At 35.7% G+C, this 21,923-nt stretch overlaps 1 protein-coding gene across 3 annotated transcripts in view; it reads left to right on the top strand.

The window, feature by feature from the left end:
* Window positions 1-1,118: 1,118 nt before the first annotated feature.
* LOC147389068 (nucleoporin-like protein) overlaps window positions 1,119-21,923 on the top strand; it is a 34,795-nt gene continuing 13,990 nt past the window's right edge. Inside the window, exons 1-8 of one of the 3 annotated variants that reach the window (XM_086418989.1) lie at window positions 1,449-1,562; window positions 3,592-3,677; window positions 9,639-9,685; window positions 14,431-14,597; window positions 15,580-15,796; window positions 15,946-16,257; window positions 16,355-16,435; window positions 19,410-19,988. In XM_086418989.1, coding sequence (XP_086275115.1) covers window positions 14,449-14,597; window positions 15,580-15,796; window positions 15,946-16,257; window positions 16,355-16,435; window positions 19,410-19,988 — 1,338 coding nt within the window. In that variant the 5' untranslated portion in view covers window positions 1,449-1,562; window positions 3,592-3,677; window positions 9,639-9,685; window positions 14,431-14,448. Of the gene's footprint in view, window positions 1,563-3,591; window positions 3,678-9,638; window positions 9,686-14,430; window positions 14,598-15,579; window positions 15,797-15,945; window positions 16,258-16,354; window positions 16,436-19,409; window positions 19,989-21,923 lie in introns of all 3 variants that reach the window. The other 2 variants (XR_015170784.1, XM_086418988.1) reach the window with 2 other exon arrangements.

The raw sequence follows: 21,923 nt of genomic DNA on the forward strand, positions 1-21,923 counted from the left end.
TATCGTTGATGCTCTTCGGCCGGAGAAGACGATGGTTATGGAGTTCTAGCGTCGAAAAAATGGGTTTTACCGAGAGAGAGAGAGAGAGAGAGAGAGAGAGAGAGAGTGAGAGAGAGAGAGAGAGTGAGAGAGAGTGAGAGAGAGAAAATACATACCTGCATGCTCGCCTGCCGGAGAAGGAGCTCGTAACCCCGCACTATCGAAACCCCACTCTCGTTCCATTTACTTTGACTGGTTCGTGTGGTAGGTTCAGAGAAGATAAAGCAAATTAAGTTTTTATTGTAAAACATGAATACATAGTATATATATACATATATAAATGTTTTGTTGTAAAACATGAATACAGAATACATATATTATATCGGAGCAGATATTATTGAATTGGATATCGCAATATTCGAATTCGTATCCGAAATTCATTCGAATATTAAAATAGCATCTGAATCCGAATCCGATTTCCAAAATTTTTGGATAATATCCGATTTTTCGAATTCGAATTCGAATTCGGATTCGAATTTCGGCTATCCATTGACACCCTATTTCTCTTATCTCTATTCCAATAATACCCCAAATTTTATAATTTTCTTCATTTTTCAATAATACTCTTCCAATTTTATTTCTTTTACTCTTTTATCTTTTTTTTTTCTTGATAATACCCTAATAAATTTATTATCTTTCCTCTTTTACCTCCTTAACTATACCTTAAGGAGGATGATCATGCATTAACAAACTCTAGTAATTCAAAAAGTTTCAAAAGTTTTATAACCACAACAAGGATGGTATTGAAAAGGAACATCTATTTTCAAATCAAGTCAATCATAAAAATTGGATTTTTATGGATAAATGATTAAAATACTTAAAAAGCCCTATATCTTTCGTATCTATTCAAATCCAAGTAAATTTTCCTCGATAGAACTTTTATCAAACTTGGTCGCATATCTCCAACTCCAACCAAATGACAGCTCTTTAATGACGATTTGATAACGGAATTGAGGTAGTTCTCTTGGAAATAGTGGTGAGTTCGTGACGGGTAGTTTTGAAAGTTTAGTAGCAAAAAAAATGGAGGGAATGAGGTTCCAGATCAGTTAGAAAATAAAAAAATGTCCGGCCAAGTGCCAAGCTACCGTCGAAAACCTAGGGTTATTTAGAAAGAAATCCCTCCACAAGGGTATTTTAAGTAATTTTATTCCCCTTCTTTATCTCTACATAAATAAAAAGGAAAGCAAATCCAAAAAAGTTCTCAACAGAGAGAGAAAGCAGTCTGCGAGAGAGGGTTTAGATGGAGACAAACGAAGCATCAACGTCGTTTGGTGGTTTCTATCAAAGAGAGAGAGGTGCTGGTGGGAAGTTCAGGAAGCCAAATGTACGGAAATCATCATCGACTCCATATGATCGTCCAGCGACTCATACCCAAACCCGGACCCACCAAAGGGGAGAAGGAGAAGTTGGTGGTTGGTGGTTCTCGAAGCTTGTCGACCCTGCTACACGCCTCATCTCTGGTGGTGCCACTAGACTCTTTCCTTCTTTCTTCTCCAAACCCTCATCCGATGTTCAACATCTCGGTGAGTTCTCTCTTTTTCTTTTCTTCCGCTTTTGAACATATCTCAATTAGGGTTCTTGGTGATTATTATTATTTTTTTTTAATAGATGCATTTGGTATTATTGCGGTAAAAATTGAAGATTCTGTCACTGTGATTTCTTTCGAGTGATGATGCGCATTATGTATTAAAAATGCACGGTACAAAATCACGTAGGCATTTGAATTTAGAACCTGTTGTTATCTTTGAATTTGAACTCTCACACCTTGTATTTTGCAATTGGTTGAAGATATGTGATTTTGTTTTTTCAATTGGTAAGCCTGTTATTAATGAGACCAGTAACTCAGTGATGGAGGGAATTGAGCCCCCAGGTCTATTGTTATTATCACCATATATTTTACCTACTAAGCTAGCTGGAACCTTCGAAGATATGTGATGTTGAGTTAGGGATTTTGGTAAGAAGGGTAGCTCACAATTTAGGAATTCGACTTGTAAAGATGGACTCAAGGTTCTCATGTTGGCCCCTCTAATCACATTTGATCATTGAGGTAATTGGAGAGTTGCTGGGAATAGCCTGGTAATAAGTCTTTGCTAGGCAGGAAGGGGTTAGTGGTCAATATGAATATGGGTTCAAATAGTTTTGAACCTTGGTCATGGAATCAACTCTCAACACGCCTTACCAACTTATAGCAAAGTTGGCACCTTCTAATGCCCACTACACTATATTTTGCATACATGTTTTCATTTTAAACAGTTTGTGATGTTTTGAATGGTGAAGATATGGAGCAAGAACTGAATGGCCTAAAGAGTGAGCAGTATTAACACTTTTCTTCTATTAATAACAAGGTATAAATAAAAAAAAGGTAAATTAGGAAACAAAATTTTGTAAGGATACATTTTACTCGTTGTTGACACACAATTTTTGCACTCCTTTAATTAATCAATTTATCAACTTGATTGCGGTGGTTCCCGATGATGGATGAATTTTCTAAAGGTTTTTATTTGTTACTCGATACGTTTCTAGAGCTTAGATGAGTTATTCCATGTGAAAAAACCTTAGAAACCACACTGCGCAAGGAAAATAGGATCCAAAACATAGAAATCATTACTTTGGGAATAAAAGAAATTTTATGAGAATTTTTTTCAAAAAAATGGACCAAATTATCAAAATACCCTAGATGCCAAAAAACCCTAGAAACCATATTACACTTAGGAAAGCTCTTTTGAAAACACAAAATGACAACCTAGAACCAAATAAATTGTTTTGTAAATTTCACAAAATTTGATAAAATTTCCAAAATGTCCCTTGTGGTCCCTTCACTCATTTCACATCAAAAAGTCCTAAATGACACAAATTGACATTTCCAATCAGTTCCTTTTGAGAAATCGATTATGAAACATCCTAAAATGTTGAAAAATGACCTCCCAAAAAAAAAAAATCCCTCTTCTAGGGCAAGATGGTAATTTTCTAGCTCTAAAAGTTGAAATCTGAAATCAATAATTAAAAAATTTAATAATGTAAAGTGGAATTTTAATAAATCAAACTAAAAAATTTTAAACAGATAAATGCAATTAATTAAGCCCATGGGCCTATTTCAAGTGGTGACACATTTATTCAAGTGGGGTCAACAAAATATTTAATTAAAGAACTTTCCATGGGAGGTCTCAAAGAATTTCAAACAATTAAATAAAGAACCCTCCATGAGGGTCAGACAATTAAACCAAATTGAAATTAAAATCACTCGAAATCTTATAAAAAATCATCGGAGGACTAGTTAGAGATATGATTATCTGAAAAAGACTTGATCTAGCTCAAACCTTATCAGAAAAACACTTTAAAAAGGCAACGCTACCACCAAATCACGTATGTCTTCAGAAATTTTAAGAAAAATAGTTTAAAGTCTCTCTAGAATTCTCCCAAAACCCTAAATTTGAAGCCAACTCAATACCCATACCCAATCCTAGATTTTCAACTCGAAAACACCTAGAAAATCACAAAAGCACTTATATTTAGTAAAAAAAAGCACTCAAGAATCCTCATCTTGGAGTTCAGGAGTAGATCTAGAAGCGGTTGCAAATCGAGAAAATTCGCATGAGGAACGCTCACCACCAACAATCAATTGTCAATCGCATCTAAAGGTAATCACTCTTAACATTAGAAATTAAGATTTTTGGCAATTAAATTTTAGGTATTTGTAGAGATCGGCTTTCGTTTGACGGGATTGGTGTCTAACACCTTCTAATCTTGTAAGCTGATCCTCGTACCCGTAGTCTATTCGTAGATTTTTTACTTTATCTGTTGAAAGTCATTTTTTTGTTCCTAGAACATAAAACTAGGGGGCGACTTCGTAAATTCCCATAAAAAAGGAATTTTCCCCCAAAAATTTTAAAGTGGCTCCGCATGCGCGGATTGAATCGCTTTCACTTGTTTCCTATTCTAGCTTGACCTAAATTCACCACCTAATATTGAAGGCAAACTTAAAATTGACTAATTAGTTTCTATTGCACCGATTTTAACTGAAAATCTAAGATAGTTCTCCAACTTCTTTCCAAATCAATTATTAAATGGTTTACAACCATGTGGATTGGCATTCTCTTGATTAGGTTATTTAAAGGAAAAAGAGGATTTTGTGATGGAGAAATTGAAAACAAAGGCATCTAAGTTTGAGCAAGCCTAACATTCACAAGAAAGATAGTTTGAGAGATTTGCTAACATTTTGGATTGTGAAGAGGAGAAATCACTTTCAAGAAAAAGGAAAAAAGTTCAAGCGTATTTAACTTGGGTAATTTTAGGCCTTTACAATTGTCATTTTTTATTCTTTGCTTGTCGTATACTCTTTGTGGATGCTTGTTTGCGTGCTCCGAGTGTTTAAGATGCTAGATCTTATTGTCACACAAAGGAAAATTACCACTTCAGATGAAATATGAGCCGTTGAGTATCGAATGTGGGAAGATATTAATATTTTTTCTATTAAGTGGTCACTGTGTAATGAATATGTTTGAACACTGTAAAGGTAATAAACAAAGGAACCACTATTTTGTGTAAACAAATCTTATGTGAAATGAAGCTTCATTACAAATTCTTCGCGAAATCTTTACTGTGGCATGATTTCTCAGGAATCTACACATGTTAATATTTGTGCCACAAGCAACTCATACTGACCTTTTTCGTCAATTGGCAGTAGACGCCATTCTGGTGCCTGCCTAAGACCCTTGATACTTATTTTAGGATCACAAAGTTTCATTAATGTGAATCCAATGACCCAACCAATTAAAACTTACATTTATTTTACTTATCAAAAAAAAAAAAAAAACTTACATTTATTTATAGATTCAATCCTCACTCCATTCTTTAGGAGCTTTCTTTACATATTTCTTTTCATTATGATCATGCCAATCATAATTTCCATTATTGTTGGGTATCATGCTTATTCCTCTTTGCATTTCACTCCTTCAGTTATGTTTCTGAGGTGGGTTTCCTGACTAGCACCTTCCTAGATACTCGATCTGTCTGCTAGGACCATCCTCCTGTAACATCACGCCTCTCATTTCTTTGGAAATTCAACAAGATCCTGCTTGGGAGATGGGATCTTGTTGGCGAAATGAAATGATTTTTACATCATTCCATCTTCTTGCTCTAGATCTTAAGCAATATTGCATTGCAATTATCTGATGGTATGGATCTTCAGAAGACAAGTATAAGACCTTGGTATTGGATTTTTAACTGCTAACCGGGGTTCCTATTTCTGGCACTAGGTTCTCAGAGGCCAATCCCCTACTGCTAGGATGCTTTCTTGCTTGTCAAGAGATATAGAAATATTGTTGAGATGATTATGTATTTCTGCCCCTGCAACTACCCCTGCTTTTGAATCATTGCATCCTTAGCATGAATGACCACTAAAAACATTAATCTTGATGTTGCCCCTTTTGAAATTGCCGCATCAAGGAGCCCTTGCCCTCATTCATTTGATTTGATACATGTGGTGGCACTTCATTTTCCCACCAATTTCCATTCCCTTTATACATAGTCTTGGTACTTCTAAATCTTTTTTTATTATTTGTTTTATTTATTTATTCTACAATTCTTTCTTGGTGGGTGTGATTTTTGGCAACTCTTGCTAGCTTTCATTTTCTCTACTCCCAAGGTAATTTGCATCCTTATTTGTTCCGATCGATTGATGGCTTCCAAAATATTTGAAAACCTTAGAAAATAGTTACAAGATCACTATCTGAGTTCACTTCCATTGATTATTGACATTAATGAAAATGTGGCCAACAAAATTTTCCTCTATCGTGGCCAAACATAATTTTCATTTATTGTGGCTAGTTAAATGTTGAATTGACCTGTTATTGGTGAAAAGTGTCCAGCGACAATTTGTCAGTTTTTCTGCGAAGACACAAAAATGGTTGAAGAGGGTCAGGAATGCATTATGAAAAAGTTTGGTGACTGGTAGAGCAATAACTAACGTTTTTCAAAGCAGGTGCATCTCTAGTCGGAGTGGTAATTATGGATGGGGCAAAAATTGGGGCATTCTGAATACTTGAACAATTTCAAATAATGCGAACATTATGAATGTAACAGAATTTTCATGCAGGGTGGAATTCTGGGCAAAGGAAAATTTCAAGTTCTGCACGACACAATAATTTCATTAGCCTAGTTAGAAAAAAACTTGCATTAGCCTAGTTAGCAACTGGAATTTTTGTGTTATGTAAGGAATCATTTTACTTGTATTTGTGTGTTGGGTGGATTTGTAATCATTTGGGGGGGGGGTTATTTTGTAAATTATTGTAATTTTGTAGGAAGGTGGATGCATGTAAAGGTTTTTGTTTCTCCCTATAAATAGGGAGAGCTCCATGTTTTCACAGATTTGGAGTTATTATCATTTATTTTTATTTAATAAACAAAGAGAACTCTGAATCATGAAGAAATATCTGGTAAACTTGTTCCATTTTATAATTTTCTATAATGTTATTTATTTTCTTCCAACTTTTCTTCACAAGATTTTATTTGATCTTTGAGCTAACTCCAAAATCGGGAGAACTTACCTGGAGTGGATCCCCACATCCATCCATTTTAGTGAATGAAGTCATCATAACTCAAATCTCCTGTAACACCTTCCTGATACACTTGTTTGGGAACTTATTTGTTTTTTTCAACCTGCCCAGGGTAAATGAACACGAAATTTTATCAGATACCCTACAAAACTATAGAGTTGAATAGCCAAGGGGTCAGAAACATCATTGTAGATACTGCGGAGGCTTGTTACCATCTTAAGATGTACCCACACGAGCCACACTTTTTGGCCCTTTTGCTTTGGTGAATTACCTATACTTGCATGACTTTGGCAAGAGTTGATACAAAATCATCTCATTGTTTATGGGGATTGGGAATATGGCATGGATTAGGGTCACGATCATTATTGTTCTATTTTTTGAGGGTTGTCAAATTGTGACAGTAATATTTTTTTCTTCCTCACTTTTCCAGATAAATCTCTTTTTTTGCTGGTAATGATTCTATATATTTTCCTTGTAGTTGCTTTATCTCCAAGAAAAGCATCTCGCAAAATCATTTTATTCTCATCCTAGCTCTTCTTTAGATCAACAAGTTATGATTGCATTAGGGCTCTAGTTCTTGCTCTTCTTCTCATTCTTTTGAGTGAAACCTTCTTGAGTCTACCAAACCTTCCAACCAATATATGGTCATTAATCTTTCTAACTTTATTCTTTGCCCTTCATGCACGATCCCTAGATTGGTTCCTCTAGTCAATTTTCCTTCTTCACGTTACAAGGGTTCCAGATAAGAGTCAAGTGCTCCTTCGGCCAAATGGGCTAGGACTGGTCCGCCCCCACCTCTCCCCTTGTTACTCCAAGCGCCCTGCTTCCTTTGCAACTACCATTACTTTTCTTCAGTAGCAATAATTTGTTTATTGGGAATCATCATTTTACTCGCCCCAACTGGCTGGGAAGTGGTGGTTCTTAATGGACAAGAGTTTGGTCTCCCCACATCATGTTCTTCCATGGTCTCGAGTTGACATATGTTGTCTTTTGTAGGAAGGGGAAGGATCATATGGAGACTGTTTTGCAATCTGTTTGGGCCTGTAGAAGGAGAGAAATAGGAGAATCTTTGATCAAAGGAAATTTCAGGACTTCCTCATTAATATCAAAGCACTGGTTTTTTTTGTCCAACTCCATAGTGAGATTATCTTAACAGAGGCAGTTTGATAGAATATCATGTTTTAACCATGTATTTATCTTTCATCTTCTATTTGGCCATGCATGCATTATGATAGGTGGGTCTTCTCGATCTCTTGACTACTTTGTATTTGTGTGTGCATTTTATCTTAGAATGAAAGATTTTTCTACACAAAAAAAAAAGGTACTCAAAGTATATCTTTTGGTGTAGGCAATAAATTACCTGAAAGTCTGAGACTCGCAGATTATCTCCTTTTCTGGGGTTTGGTTGGTCTTACACTTTTTATCACTGCCTGACATTGGCATGTATCCAGAACTTGGTTGCATAGGGTAAAACCTATTTCAATTAATTAACGTTCAAAAGGATAAACGAAAAAAAAATACTGCAAAATGGAGAAACCTAAGATTTTGAGAGAAAAAGCAAAAGAAATATCTAAATTAATCACTGCCAGTCAAGTTAAGATTGATGGATGATTCTTGGCATGGACTTTGCTACAAAAATGCAGTAGTAAAGATATCCTGTCATCTTCTTTACTGATTTCAGGAACCATGAATCCTATACTCCTTTTAGTTTAATCAATTGGATGTTGTTTTTTGTTTTTAGTACTTTATTTTGCAAAATTATTTTACACTACGCAGTGCATAAGGTGTACACACATATGTTGTAGCTCATTGCATGCTTGATGCAGGATGGTGAGGGAAGAAGATGAAAATAGGGGGTTTAGGGAAATCTGGTTGGGGATTGGGTTAAGGATTTGGGTGGCAATAGGAAAAATGGTTTCCAAAATATCAATTGGCTATACGTTGAAATGTAAAACACAAAGTTTTCCAATTATAACATTTTGAAATAAGCCCAAAAAACATGGAAATAAAGTCTTAAAAACATAAAAATAAAGCCCTAAAACAACTCAAAACTAAAAAAAAATAATTAATCTAAAATAATCCCGAAGGATAAAACAATAAATCTAGACTCAAATAAGTGAAAACCTAAATAATTACAAAATTTTCATCGGAACCCTTGACCGTTGACTTGATTTGCATTTCACATTAATGCTTTAGGGTATCTTTGTGATGCCTAACTTGAGGCGCACTCCTTGTACACCTTTAGAAGCATTGGGTGCATGTACGTCTATATATCTTGAATATAGTGTGTTGCTTGATTTTCTCATCCAAGCATTACACTTTTCTTCCACTATTGTATTTTAACAAACAAAAATTGTTCAACAAAGTTTGAATGTTCCCCACTCTTTTGTTAATCCAGGATTGCAGTTGCATTTACTGTCTAAGTTGAATTCAAATGGGTTGCGAAAGAGCGTATGTATGACTTTTGTTTGTTTAATTTGTTATGATAGTTGTGTTGGAACTTTTACTTCACTGTATATGTTTCTCCGTGCAAAAGTTTCTATCTTCTTATGGAGCATGATTTTACTACCTAAAGTTGGATAATAAAATTGTTTCAAATCCAATTTCTTTCTTTATAGATTTTTATTTCGTCTAAAATTGTTTATGTGGTAAGTTATGAATAATTTAATTAATGTGAAGTCGGTACTTAGTAGTCATAAGAGTATTATCTAACTAGGAATGGGAACTTTGCTCCTTTCTAATAGGGTGTTATTTTCTAGGAGTTATGTTTCATTAGTGGCTGTCCTAATTATATTTTCATCTATTTCTTTCTTTCTTCTTATTTTGACTTTCCGAATATTCAAGGGTAATCTAGTCCTCTCTTCTTTTCCAGCATATATGCATCTAATGTGATACTTCTTCATTATTTCTAGCATTTAGTTGTCTTTTGTCTCTGCGGTACTCTGTCTCTAGAATTAAGGACTTCGTTAACAACGGAATTCATTTTCTTAGCATTTTTATGTCTTCTAACTAATTGGTTTCTGTCAAATTATACATGGTGTGCAGAGGAGAAGCGAGATGCTGGTAATGAAGAACCAGAGCAGATTTCCAATGTAAAGGCTTCTTTCCTTGATTTTTAGTGTAAAAGTATTTACAATATTTGTTTGCTTATAAATTAGATGCTCTTTTGTATACCTTTCTTAGGTTAAAATTTGTGTAATTCATCTGTCCAATGTCTAGCGGATATTAATGTACTATCAATTTCATTTGTGAAAATCTTGAAATATATCATCTCCACTTGATTCTTATTTTGTATGGTCATTGTATTGCAGGTCTAGATTTTTTTGTCCTACATTGGGTGTTTAAGAATTGGTTTTGGGATCATCTTGTGCCATTTGTTAATATTGTACTTGATTCTTAGTTGCAGGAGTCTTCTACCCCAAATACTTGTCCCCACCTTGGAATCTTGTTCTTGCTTTCTGGCTCCTCTTCAAATTCCTCTCTAAATTATCTCCTCTTTGTATTTTGAGCTTTGATGAAGTAGGCTTGTTTAGGCTTACTGTAGAAAATATTACTAAACACTCTACTTAAAAGGGAATATTTTAAAGTTAGAAGGAAGGGTTTCCTTATGTACAAAAAGAAATCTCTACCTACACAACATTAGGGAATTTCCATCACCTCATGATGAACAACCGTGATAACTATTCTAATATGATGCAATTGAGATCAAGCAACATATTACAATGAAGAATAAAGAATATAAAATAATGCTAAAACTATTCAGAAATAATTAGGAGTGTCTAATAAGAACCTAAAAGATAAGTTCAAGGTTTAAATCACAATCCTAACATGCTGGATCTCAAAATAGAGTGAGAAATTCGATGTTTTTTTTCCTTGCACTTTCTCTGGTCTATAAGAGGTTCAAACCAATGCACAACTACATTCATTGAGTGAAAAGTCTTGGCTTAAGTGTTAGCAGTAAATAAATTGTAGTAGGGTTTAAACTAAGAAAATATTCACAAGTTTAGAAGCAATTTTTAGTGGCAAATATCAATTTAAAACGGCATAATGGGGCAGTCATCTGAGATTTATGGGGTGGGAATGAGATCCGGCTTGGCTATTAAGGGTTGGGAGTGTTTGGTTAGGGTAGATATGGCTAGGTAGGGATGTTATGCTCTTGAAAAAAGATTTCAGTAGATTCAATGGGCTAGAGTAGGATTTTGCTGGTATAAATGATGTCACACCTCATAATCCTAACACGCATCCCCATGATTAATTGTTAGAATCTTGAGATGTGAGATATTTCTCATACAATTATTAACCCATATAACTCAATAATTTCAGACAATGATATCATATATTGTAGCGGAAGCATATAATTACATACGATAAATAAACAAAATTAACAATCCTCTTTCACAACTCTTTTTTATTTATGTATAACAGAAAGAAATAATGGCACCTACTGCCAATAATATACTAACATACTCTCTCAACATCAACTAACTTACTATCTACTAACGCTCACAACACACAAACTTGCTGATCTCGAAACTGCAACAATCATAAAGCTGACCATCGATCATTGGAACTTTCTGAAACTGAGATGATAGGTAGGGCGAGTAACAGGGGAGTTACCTAGTAGGAAATGTATATTTCACAATCATAGTCCTAACATGCAGATTAATCACACTAAAAGCTGTTTTAAAAATATGCAGGTTTTATTTCAAATAATATCAATTATGAAAACAATCGAATTGACATGTTGAACTAACTGTATTTAAATAATTTAATTGAAATACTGTAAATGTAAACATCCTTAAATCATCTCGACATCCACATAATATTCAATCAATGATAATGTGTTAAAATAGAGGTTGAGGATCATGGTTGATGCGAACATCTCAACAAGATATATATATATGCTCCAATATTTCATCGGTGTGGAATCCTACCGTTAGTTCCTGAATTTTGTGGCCAGCAAGGCAAACCATTGTTTATCCATCTCAGGTTATCCATTTGACCAAGATAATAGTGAAACATGCTTGCATAACGTGGGTCAAATCCGTTCGACTACTAATAATCATTGGCTAGCCAACTTCGTCTATACTCATCGGTCATGCGAACCTCAAATAATTCTAGTCTTATACAGACACTACCTTTACACCTTATTCTTTGTTAAAGATAGAAGAGAATTTCTCGGATATGGAGAGGTGTTGATATCCAAAGCATCCCATATTACTTGGGAGATTAGACATCTCGATCTATATCCTAGAGTAGGGTGTCGCTCTGGAAAGTTACGACCAACTATTCTTTATAAGTATTCTTTAACCCTTAAATAGATCAATAAAATATATACAAGTATAATTATTCTTTTTGTTTTCAAAACGTTGGATATTCTTTTTTAAATATGAAACTATTTTTTTTTCAAAACATAAATTAAGCTTAAAATTAACACTCAGTATGAGTATGAATACCCATTCCTTCTGTGAAATACCAAATCGTCACAATATCAACCTCGCGATCTCATGGGCTAAAACTAGGAAAATAAATAACACCCCACAATTGTGTGAGCTATATTTAGGATAATGAAGCACGCCTCGCTGTCATGCGAGCTAAATTTAGGAATATAAAGCACACCTTGCTATCACGCGAGCTAATCTAATGAATTGGGTATTCATATACCATACACATCAATAACTACAATAATACCAACAATAACATACAACCAGGATCTCATTTGAAATACGATTTTTATTCCACCAATCCAAACCTTGAAATTCTTTTACAAAATTTATAAATCATTCTTGACATCACAATAAAATTTCTTTCAAAATAAATTTTAAAGAACACCTTTTAAAATTAATTTTTTTTTGCTATAGATCCAAATTCTAAACTAACATGCACGAATGTTTGCCAAAATACCTACATGGAACATAAATTTTGAAAGGTCATTACATTGAAATAAAAACAGTCTTCTAAAACAAATCTAGGACTACAATTAACAAATTGGAAGTTCCCTACCTCTTTAGACTCAATTCTTAGCTTTTGAACTCGGCGTCTTGAATCTTTTATCAACTAGTCCATCTTTTTATTGACTTTCACTTCTTAACGAGATTAACACCTAAACTAAAAGTCAAGAGATAAACAACATTAAGAGTTGAATTCTTTTAATAGGTTTACAGAAATGAATATGAATTAACTCTTTATATTCATAAATATTCTTCTAAAATATCATTTTGGAACAACTAACTTAAATCATGAAATCAAAATTCATGCAAAATTATGTTTCTTGACAATTTTAAACCTATAAACAATAGCTATTTGACTCACAAAATATCCCATCATATCTTTGATTAGTAATCAACACATTTCGTAAAATTTATCCTCGAGATATGTAATAATTTTTTTAGGGCATTACAAGGGATGTAGGACTATGATGACTACCCTAGGATGATGGTTCTGAGATAATATTTATTACTGTAAGTAATGCAAATACAAGTTAAAAGATCAAGTAACCATAGGCCAGTAAGAAACTCTAATAGATATTCAAGTAAGATCCTATGCTAATCAGAATCCCTTAATGATAAACCTTTGAGTATTCAATGAAGGAGTAGCAATGGAAGATGATTCTTCCTTTAGCTTAAATAATTGATGGATCATTGTTATGGAATTGTGATCGGTCGTATGATCTTACTTGAATATCTATTAAATTTTCTTATTCACCTATTGTTGCTTGAGCTTTTAACTTGTGCACACATGCTCAGAGCCACTATCCTAGGGCAGTCATCCTAGTACTATATCAGCTTTGGTATACGAGCTTAGGTTTTGCCTGGTGCTTCATTGTCATGTATTTAGAATAAGATTCATGTAGGTTAGCTCGTGCATCACATTTAGTAGGTTAGGAATCTAGAGTTTACTAGGGCATGACAACATGTAGCATTAGGCCTTTTCTGTCTGCCATGGATGCCAATCAACTTGCCCAAGCAGTACAAGATCTCACTACTCGTCTAGTGAGTTTGGAACAATGAATGGATGAGTAATACACTGCCATTCAAGCCCCCGTCTAAATGGTTTAGAGGCTTCCCTCCTACATGACCTAGATGCCCTAACAATTGAAGTACCCACAACTTAAGCAAAGGTCGAGGCCGAGACAAAAAATCTATTGAGTATCATATCATTCTCATTGCTAAATGACATTTTTGAGGTCATCATATCATTCTGTATCTCCTCACTGTTCTCGTCATTAGTTTGACATATGTCACAAGGCCACAATAAATCTCTTCAGTTCTAGACTTGTTTGGAATACCATGGATCAACCATTTTCATTTTTCATCTACATTTTTTTTTTTATGATATAGAATTGGCTGTCATGAATGCAAAATTTCTATTTGGGCCTTTCGTGGTGACTAACATTATATTATCATTTCTACACTGGTTGCTATCTCTTGAATATAAAACTTGCTTCTTGTGATGTTCTTCATCTAAAGTGAATAATGGAACTCAAACTCATGAAGGACCACGTTTCCATTTTCCTTTTTGTTAAGTTGAAAAATAAACTATTTTTTTTCTTCTGAAATCCCTGTTCCTTTGCCTTGTTATGACAAGGTTACTTAGCAAAGAATAATCATCACCAACAAAGGCTTATCATTGTCTTTTGCTACTTATAAAAAAGAAGAAAGGCAAAGTTGATATTTTTTGTTGTTCGAACTGGTGTCTCTTCATTGTGTGAACAAAATTTTAGGCTGCTTTCTCTCAGATTTGTAATGTGGGCAATCATTTCCTTCTTGTTGCGAACAAAAGTTTTCTGGCTGTTTCCTTTCAGTAGCTAATAATTTTGGCAATAATTGTCATGCAGATTGAGATACCCAGATCAATGGAAGGAGGACAAGGTCCCAAAGAAGCAGACAGATCCAAATGTTGCTCTGACATTTATGAGCATGCTGGAAACAAATTAGGCAACTCATCTGATGGTCATGGGCTTTTTGTAATTGAGCAAATGATGAAAGAAAAAACATTTTCTAGGTATGTTAGTGTTGCATAGTTTTGTGTGATTCTCTTGCATTCAATGCCTTTGTTGTGTTTTGTTTCCTTGAGACTTTCAGACATGACTTCAACAATTAACATATGTCTAAATAATTGTTTTTCCCTAAAGATATGCATGAAGAATTATCCAGGAGAATTTATTAATACTTATGGATGCAAATATCTAGAGACTAGCTGTCGATTGCCTCAGGAATCATGTACCAGGACCAAAAAAATTGCATGGTTGCAAGGAAAATGGAATGATAGAAGATACATGGATATTACATAGTTTGGTGCCAAGGTCAGCAACTATGTATACGGGCTCGGAGAGCTGACTCTTAGTGTCAGGGTAAATTTACCCCCTCTCCTCTCTCCCTCACCCCCAAAGGAAAAATACCCCTTGCCAGAACACAGTCAGGCTATGTGTGGTGTTAAAAATCTTTATTACAGCAGAGGGTCCACTTCTATTTCTAAGGTGGCAGATTTGCTGAAGATTGCTTACCAAGGTACAAGTCTTGTAGGTATCTTCTAGGAGTTACTTGTTTGAGCTGAAGTCTCAGATGGTGCTTTGATTTGAAGTGCTCATCATGTGCCTCCTATGATCGTATGGTTGTGCATGTGACTCGGTGAATTTTAGTGATGTCGTATGATTGGGCATGTTAGGTCTATCTTGCTCATAACTGAAACAGAGGGTGGGATTGTTGGATAAAATAGACCTTGCTCGCTTTGGCAAGTCTCGAGTTTAGTCCCATGAGTCCTTTTTGGTTACTGTGGGTGCTTCATGATGTGTACATTGAATGACATGTAGACGGTATTGAGGCAGAGCCTTTTTTTCTTTCACCCACACAGACTGGTTTAAGCCTTTTTTTTCTTCTCAACTGCACCAACGTTTCACTAATAATGCATACATGACTCGATAAAAAATATAATGCATACATGACTACGTAAACCTCTTATCTTATAGCTGTCGCTTTTTATGCAGAGATGACCTTAATCGCCTGACAGAGATACTACATTCAAGGATTGCTGATCAGTCTGATGCTGATGAACAGGGAAAGAGAACTCCAAATGTATCTATAGGAGTAGAACCTACAGATGGTTCGTTGGGGCGGGATAATCTTAACATAGTTGAAGGAAAGCAACCAATGCATTTTGATAGAGTTACTGGAGCGATCTCAAACTCTTCTCTTCAAGCAACTGTAAGTACACGCTAGTATTTGTTGTGACCTGGTTCTTGATTCTTGCATATGACTTGGGGGTAATTTTTTGTGCATATTCATTCATGTTGTTTCTTCAAATGTGTTCCAATATTTCAAGACACTTTGCTAATTGGCTGTCCAATTTGTAGACACGAAATCAAGTTGAGGCTTCACCAGTAGAAATTGCTAAAGCTTACATGGGAGCCCGAACATTGGATGTAGGTGTTGGTTCTCAGAGTGTAATAGTAAGGGATGAAAGAAACCCTCTACAGGCTGATGGGTTTTCTTCAAAATCATATATTTCATCACCTTCACCCAAGCCATCCATCTGCTGGCCCGGTGCCATGGTACATGAGCAGAATGTTTATCTAACCCCACAAACTCAAAGAGGCAGGGTTGGGCTTCATAATCTGCCGCGAACCCCGTATTCTCGAGGTGTTCATTCACGGTCTACGTTTAAGGTATGTGGAGTTTTATCGAGATGTCATTTGATTCATTATATTGAAGGCATATTCTTTAGCATTTGGGATGACCATTTTCTTCCTTTTCACGCTGTAGTTACAAGGCGGTGGTGACAGGTCCCTCAACATTTCAACTCACTCTAAGATTTTACAAACTCCTGTTTATGGTGATGGTCAGGTGATATCTCATGCTAGTGATCCTCATACGAGTAGCTACCTTTATGTTGATGTAACCAGTTATGATGGGAATTGTTTCTTTTGAATCATTCCTCAACACCGATCAAAAAAAAAAAAATCATTCCTCAACACTTCAATACTTGCACTTTCACATCAATTGGCGTTTTACATCAGTTATAGTACAAATCTATCTATGTATATTGTATAATTGAGCAAGCAATAAGCAAAAACCATAAGGTTATCCAAGGAGAGAGTTTAATTGAACATCATAGGCTTGTGGTTTTAGATGTTTACATCAAAAGATGGGAGTGATGGGGTGAAAATAAAGGATGTCAATAAACGATGTGGTAGAAACCCAAGGAGAAAAATTGGCTTGTGAGAATAAATTGATAAAGTAAAAAAAGTGGATGGGAAAGTGGCGAGGAACGAGGCGCTATAGGGTGTGGAAGGGCATTTTTTAGAGAATTCTAGCTTTCCTTAAGTGAGTAAAGTTCAAAGTGGGAAGGGGCTATAGAATACATTTCTAGGAAGATAAGTGGTGTGTGGAGACTCCTTTGAAAAGAGCAATTTCCCGATTTTTTTGCGATATCTACTAGAAAGGGAAGACCGATAGCTGATTTCCTAGTGGGGGATAGTGGGTCAAGGCCTTGGGACTTTGGTTTTAGGTGGAACTTCAATGATTGGGAACTCACTAGTGTAGGAAGGCTAGTAGAATTGGTTGAGACTACTTCCATATGCCAGGATAGACATGACTATTTGCATTGGGATGATACAAGGGAGGGGGTCTACTTGGTGAGGTCCATGTACGCTTCGGAGTTACCTCTGTCTAACTTCACCTTTCCCGTTTCTTTTGTTCGGGGTGTCAAGGTTCCCTCCAAGGTTTCTGTCTTTATGTAGTAAGCTTCACTGGAGAAAATTACCACGATGGATCAGTTAATCAAGAGGGATTTTCAAACCCCTAACGGATGCTTGTTATGCTTAAGGAATGGGGGGACGACGAATCATGTGCTCATTCATTGTCACCTTGCTCACGAGGTTTGGTCACACTTCCTCAATCTATTCGGAATTAAGGGTTGTTTTCCGTGGTCTATCAAAGAGCTTCTGGAAACTTGGGGATCATGGGACAACTCATTTAGCCTTGAAACGGATCCTTTGGATTCTTATTCCATTTTCCATCTGTTGGAGTATTTGGAGGGAGAGAAATAGGCGCATCTTCGAGGGGAAGGAGCTCATGATTCATGGTCTATTATTGTCTATTTTGGGTCTTTTGTTCTTTTGGAGTAAGTTGTATAGAGTGTTCAAAGGAATTTTCTTTGAGGATTTCGGGGCTAGGTGGGACATGGTTTGTAATCTTGAGGAGGCCTGAGTGGCACTATCATCTCTTTGATAAGTTTGTATTTTGGGGTCATCTCGTCTCCTTTTTTAATAAAATTTTAACTTACCAAAAAAAAATGTGGAATGCAGAGGATGAGACTACAATATGTGGTATGAATTAGTTAAAGGCATTACGATAGTAGCGGAAAAGTTTCTTAGGGAGTCTATGGGAAAAACAAGTAATGGAATATTGATGTCCAAAATGTCATTAGAGAAAAAGGAGCTGTTGCAAGTCATGGTAGATTACTTTTTTGATCGATAAGTCATGGTAGATTATTACAATTGAAGAAATATCGTTTCTTATGACAAAATGGATAATAAGGGTTTTGTTGATCCCACTCCTTACCAAAACCTAAAAGACGCCGGTTCAGTGGTCGTTACATTAGCCAATGGGAAGAAGATGAAGGTAATGGAGGAGGGTTCCTTGAGAGGTAAAAGGGAAAAAGAGGATGAGAGAGTGTATGCATTGTGATCTGTGAAATGATGAATAGGGCTAAAATGGGCACTCCATATTCTTATTTTTTTGACAACCAAAAGTTTTATTGATAAAGAGGGCAATGAGCACTCCATATTCTGGCCTACTCTTACAACCCTTTCATAGGAAAAATAAATAGTAAATTACTAAAATGACCTCTTATATGAAGGCTCATAAATAGCTATGAATTATTAGATGAAGGATGCATGTGGGTTTTAATAACCTATTGGTCTCCAGACTTAAGTCTTGTTTATACCCCACTTTGATTGTACTTTTTTAGCCCAATTCATGGTCAGTCCACATGCAATATGTGGACCGATTTATTTTGCACTTAGCCTCTTGGATGGCATGAAGGTTATGATGATTGTGGTAGACAATCCCTAATGCAAATCTTGGTGGCATATGGTGGTAGTTTACTCATAGAATGCGTTGCATTATAGTGAGAAGCAATGGCAGTATGTGTAATCATGTGTTGCTTGAGTAGCGAATCAGAAGCGATATCAATGGTCAATAAGCATCAAAGCAAGGAAAACAAAACCTTGGTGATAAGTGTCTCAGAGAGTGAAAAGATCTCGATGATCAATATTCATTCTGAAGGGGCTATCGCAATTTTTGAACAAATTAATCACCAAGTGCGATACATGAGTGAGGTAGCCCAGTGATTGTATTTTGTGCTTATGGATACAATTTGGAATGTGCGCATCATGTGTATCCATAGTTTGTTTCATTTTCTTTGACCATGATTTAGTAATGTATTTGTAGGCTTCAAAGTTAATATCCAGTATGCAACATAAATTAGTAAAGTTACTCCTTTCCTTCTATCAGAGTAGTATGTTAAGGGGTGTCCGCTTTGTAATTTGTTTTTCTTATCGATACAATTCACATGCTTAGCAAAAAATAAAAATAAATATATAGTGAAGTTATACGTAAAATTCGTGTGATGTTGTGAATGTGATATTGAAATTCCCCTTTTATTTTGGTTTCTTATATGAAGTTGAAGGGCACAACTTGATGACACAATGCACTGGTGGTGCTTTGAATTTCTGGCTGGCTCTTCATGTCATAAAAACTTGCATATACCAATCATTGAACTGACAACTTCATTTCTTGTGGTCTTTATTCATAGGTTCTGAGGTCAAGCATTTCTTCTTATGGTGATGGCTTTGGATCTGTGGGACCCATTCGTAGGATGCATTGTAAGATTGGTGACACCACTCCTTTCAAAGGAACTAATTCATCTCATCCTGTTAGTTCTGGTCCTTTGTGGGAGGAACCTGGAGCATCAACTAGGAGCAATATAAAAGTCCAAACTGTAGACAGTAGGGCACCAAGCTCTAGCGTTGGCATCTCTACTGTCCATCCTCAGTCTAGTGAGATGGCTAGGAAAATATTGGAGCACCTTGACAGAACAATTCCAACTCCCCAAAAAAAGTCTGCTGAGTTAAGGCTGGCTACTTCATGGAGGAAAACCCCTGCTTCTGACTTCACTGCTGTCACACTGAATGATCGAGGGAAAGATATTATTGGAAGCTCTCTGCCTAAAGTTTATGCTGAGCAGAGAGAAACTGCTGATGCAAATACAGACACTTCGGCCAGTAAGGCATTTTTTAGCGTGGCTGGTTCTGGGCATGATGGTGTGGGGTTCAATGCAAGGTCGTCCATAGATTTCAAGAAGACTCACAATTCTCTTCTTAATACAAATGAGGTATGTCATTATTATTACAATTTTTTTCTACACTTTTTGCATTATCTACTTCAGTTTTGGCTAACACAGACTGATGTTGCATGGACATAGTCACTTTCCTTACGTTGTAGCTCGTCTTCTTTTGGTTTTTTTTTTCCAGTAGATGATATTATGCATATACTATTGACAAAATATAATGGATGTTAGGTCCACCATCATTGTGAGTGATTTTGCTTATAGATGCTTGTGGGCATGCATGTTTGTTGCACTATGCATGTTTATTTCTGATAAGAGAAGTTACGGTGACAATATTGACAAAATATGTGACCAAGATTTCATCATCCTACTGAAAAATACTCATACATGTGGCTAGCTATTGATCTGGACTATAAAACCAGAGGACTAACTCTTGGATTATGTACAGAGATCATGTGGAAAATTTTTATTGTTTAATTCGTAAATTACTCCTGATCATTAACCTTTTAGGTCCTTGACGATTAATTAAGATGGCCTTCTTCAAGGCCTATAAAGAAGCCAAGCGATTATGACTGATGTCCAAATAGTTCCTTTCTTGTTTCATTTTAAGATAAAATCTTTATATTTGACCGGCCTTTCCATTATGCCCCATGGGGGGAGACGGACTGCATAAATTATGCTAATATATATACAGGTTTAAGTAAGAAGGCAGGGTCTTTATTGTAGGCCTGTGTTCTTACCACACACAGACCACCACCTCACAAAGGTGGCTCCTTATAGCATTTATGTGGATTATTGCTTTTCCACAAGCTTTTTTCCCCTGCATATGCATGCACATGTTTAAATGTTTTGAGCATGCACATTGCAGAAATTGGATTATATCATAACCTTCTTAGTCATACGCTATCTAACGAGGACATCATTTATTGGATTTTTGTCATGCTGGATGTGCATTGAAACATGAACACACCCCAACACACATTCTCCACCATAGTGTCACATGATTTCCTGTAAAAAGTTATTCGAAGATAGGATTGGTGTGATCCATCTTCCATACAGCAATTTATTAAGTTGTTAAACTCAACCATGATTGGATATTAGAAATCTATTTTTATGAAGTTAGGTGGACAAAACGTTTTCTTTTGCTTTTCATAAATTTATTTCCTTACGGTTATTTTCAAAAGTAATAATAATCACCACCTCATCAAAGCCTTATCCAGAAAATTTGGGGTTGGCTGAATGCATTTTATTCCTCTTTGAGTTCTTTTTTATATGTTCATCTTTTATTAGTTCTATTGTCTTCATATCCGCTCTCACTACCTCCATCTATGTTCTTTTTGTCCCTCTTTCACTTTTTAGAAACTTCAACTAGTACATTCCTTCTAATTGAGTTATAATCTGCCTACTTTATTCTGTCGATTGTATTCAATCTAGGCATATGTGTAGATGCTGATTAGGGCTTACGTCGATCTACTTTGCTGCTGTTCCAAAGATGCTCCTCGATCTTGCAAGCACCGATGTGGTACCTACCAATGGTTCTTTGACGATCAAGTTAGTAATCAAGAAAAGATGTTTTTCCTCTTTTTCTCTTAATCTCTAGACATTCAAAAAAAGGTCCTCTCTCCCTCAATCCTACCTCTATTATATATCCCACCTTCAAGATCAGGGTCTTTCCCTGATTTCTGGATTTGATCTTGCAAGATCCCACAATCATGGGGATCTTACTTAGTAAATGGAACCTTCCTTAATGTATTCCAAGAATCATGAGATTCTTCCTAGAAATTCCGATCTTGATGAGCGAGGTAAAGAATTGCACGAAAACTCAGATTTGTTTTGCCTTGCTAGTTAGGGCAGATTTTGATCCATGCCTTGTTCTTTTGATGGGTAAAGCTGGACTATTGGCTTATCCTATGTACCACTTGCTCTTCGAAATCTCTTTTATCCTCCAATTCCCGTTCTCAACAGGACACGTGTAAGGTC

The sequence above is a fragment of the Akebia trifoliata genome, chromosome 12 (genome assembly GCF_017979445.1).
Source record: "Akebia trifoliata isolate Shusen 1 chromosome 12, ASM1797944v1, whole genome shotgun sequence".
Lineage (NCBI taxonomy): Eukaryota > Viridiplantae > Streptophyta > Magnoliopsida > Ranunculales > Lardizabalaceae > Akebia > Akebia trifoliata.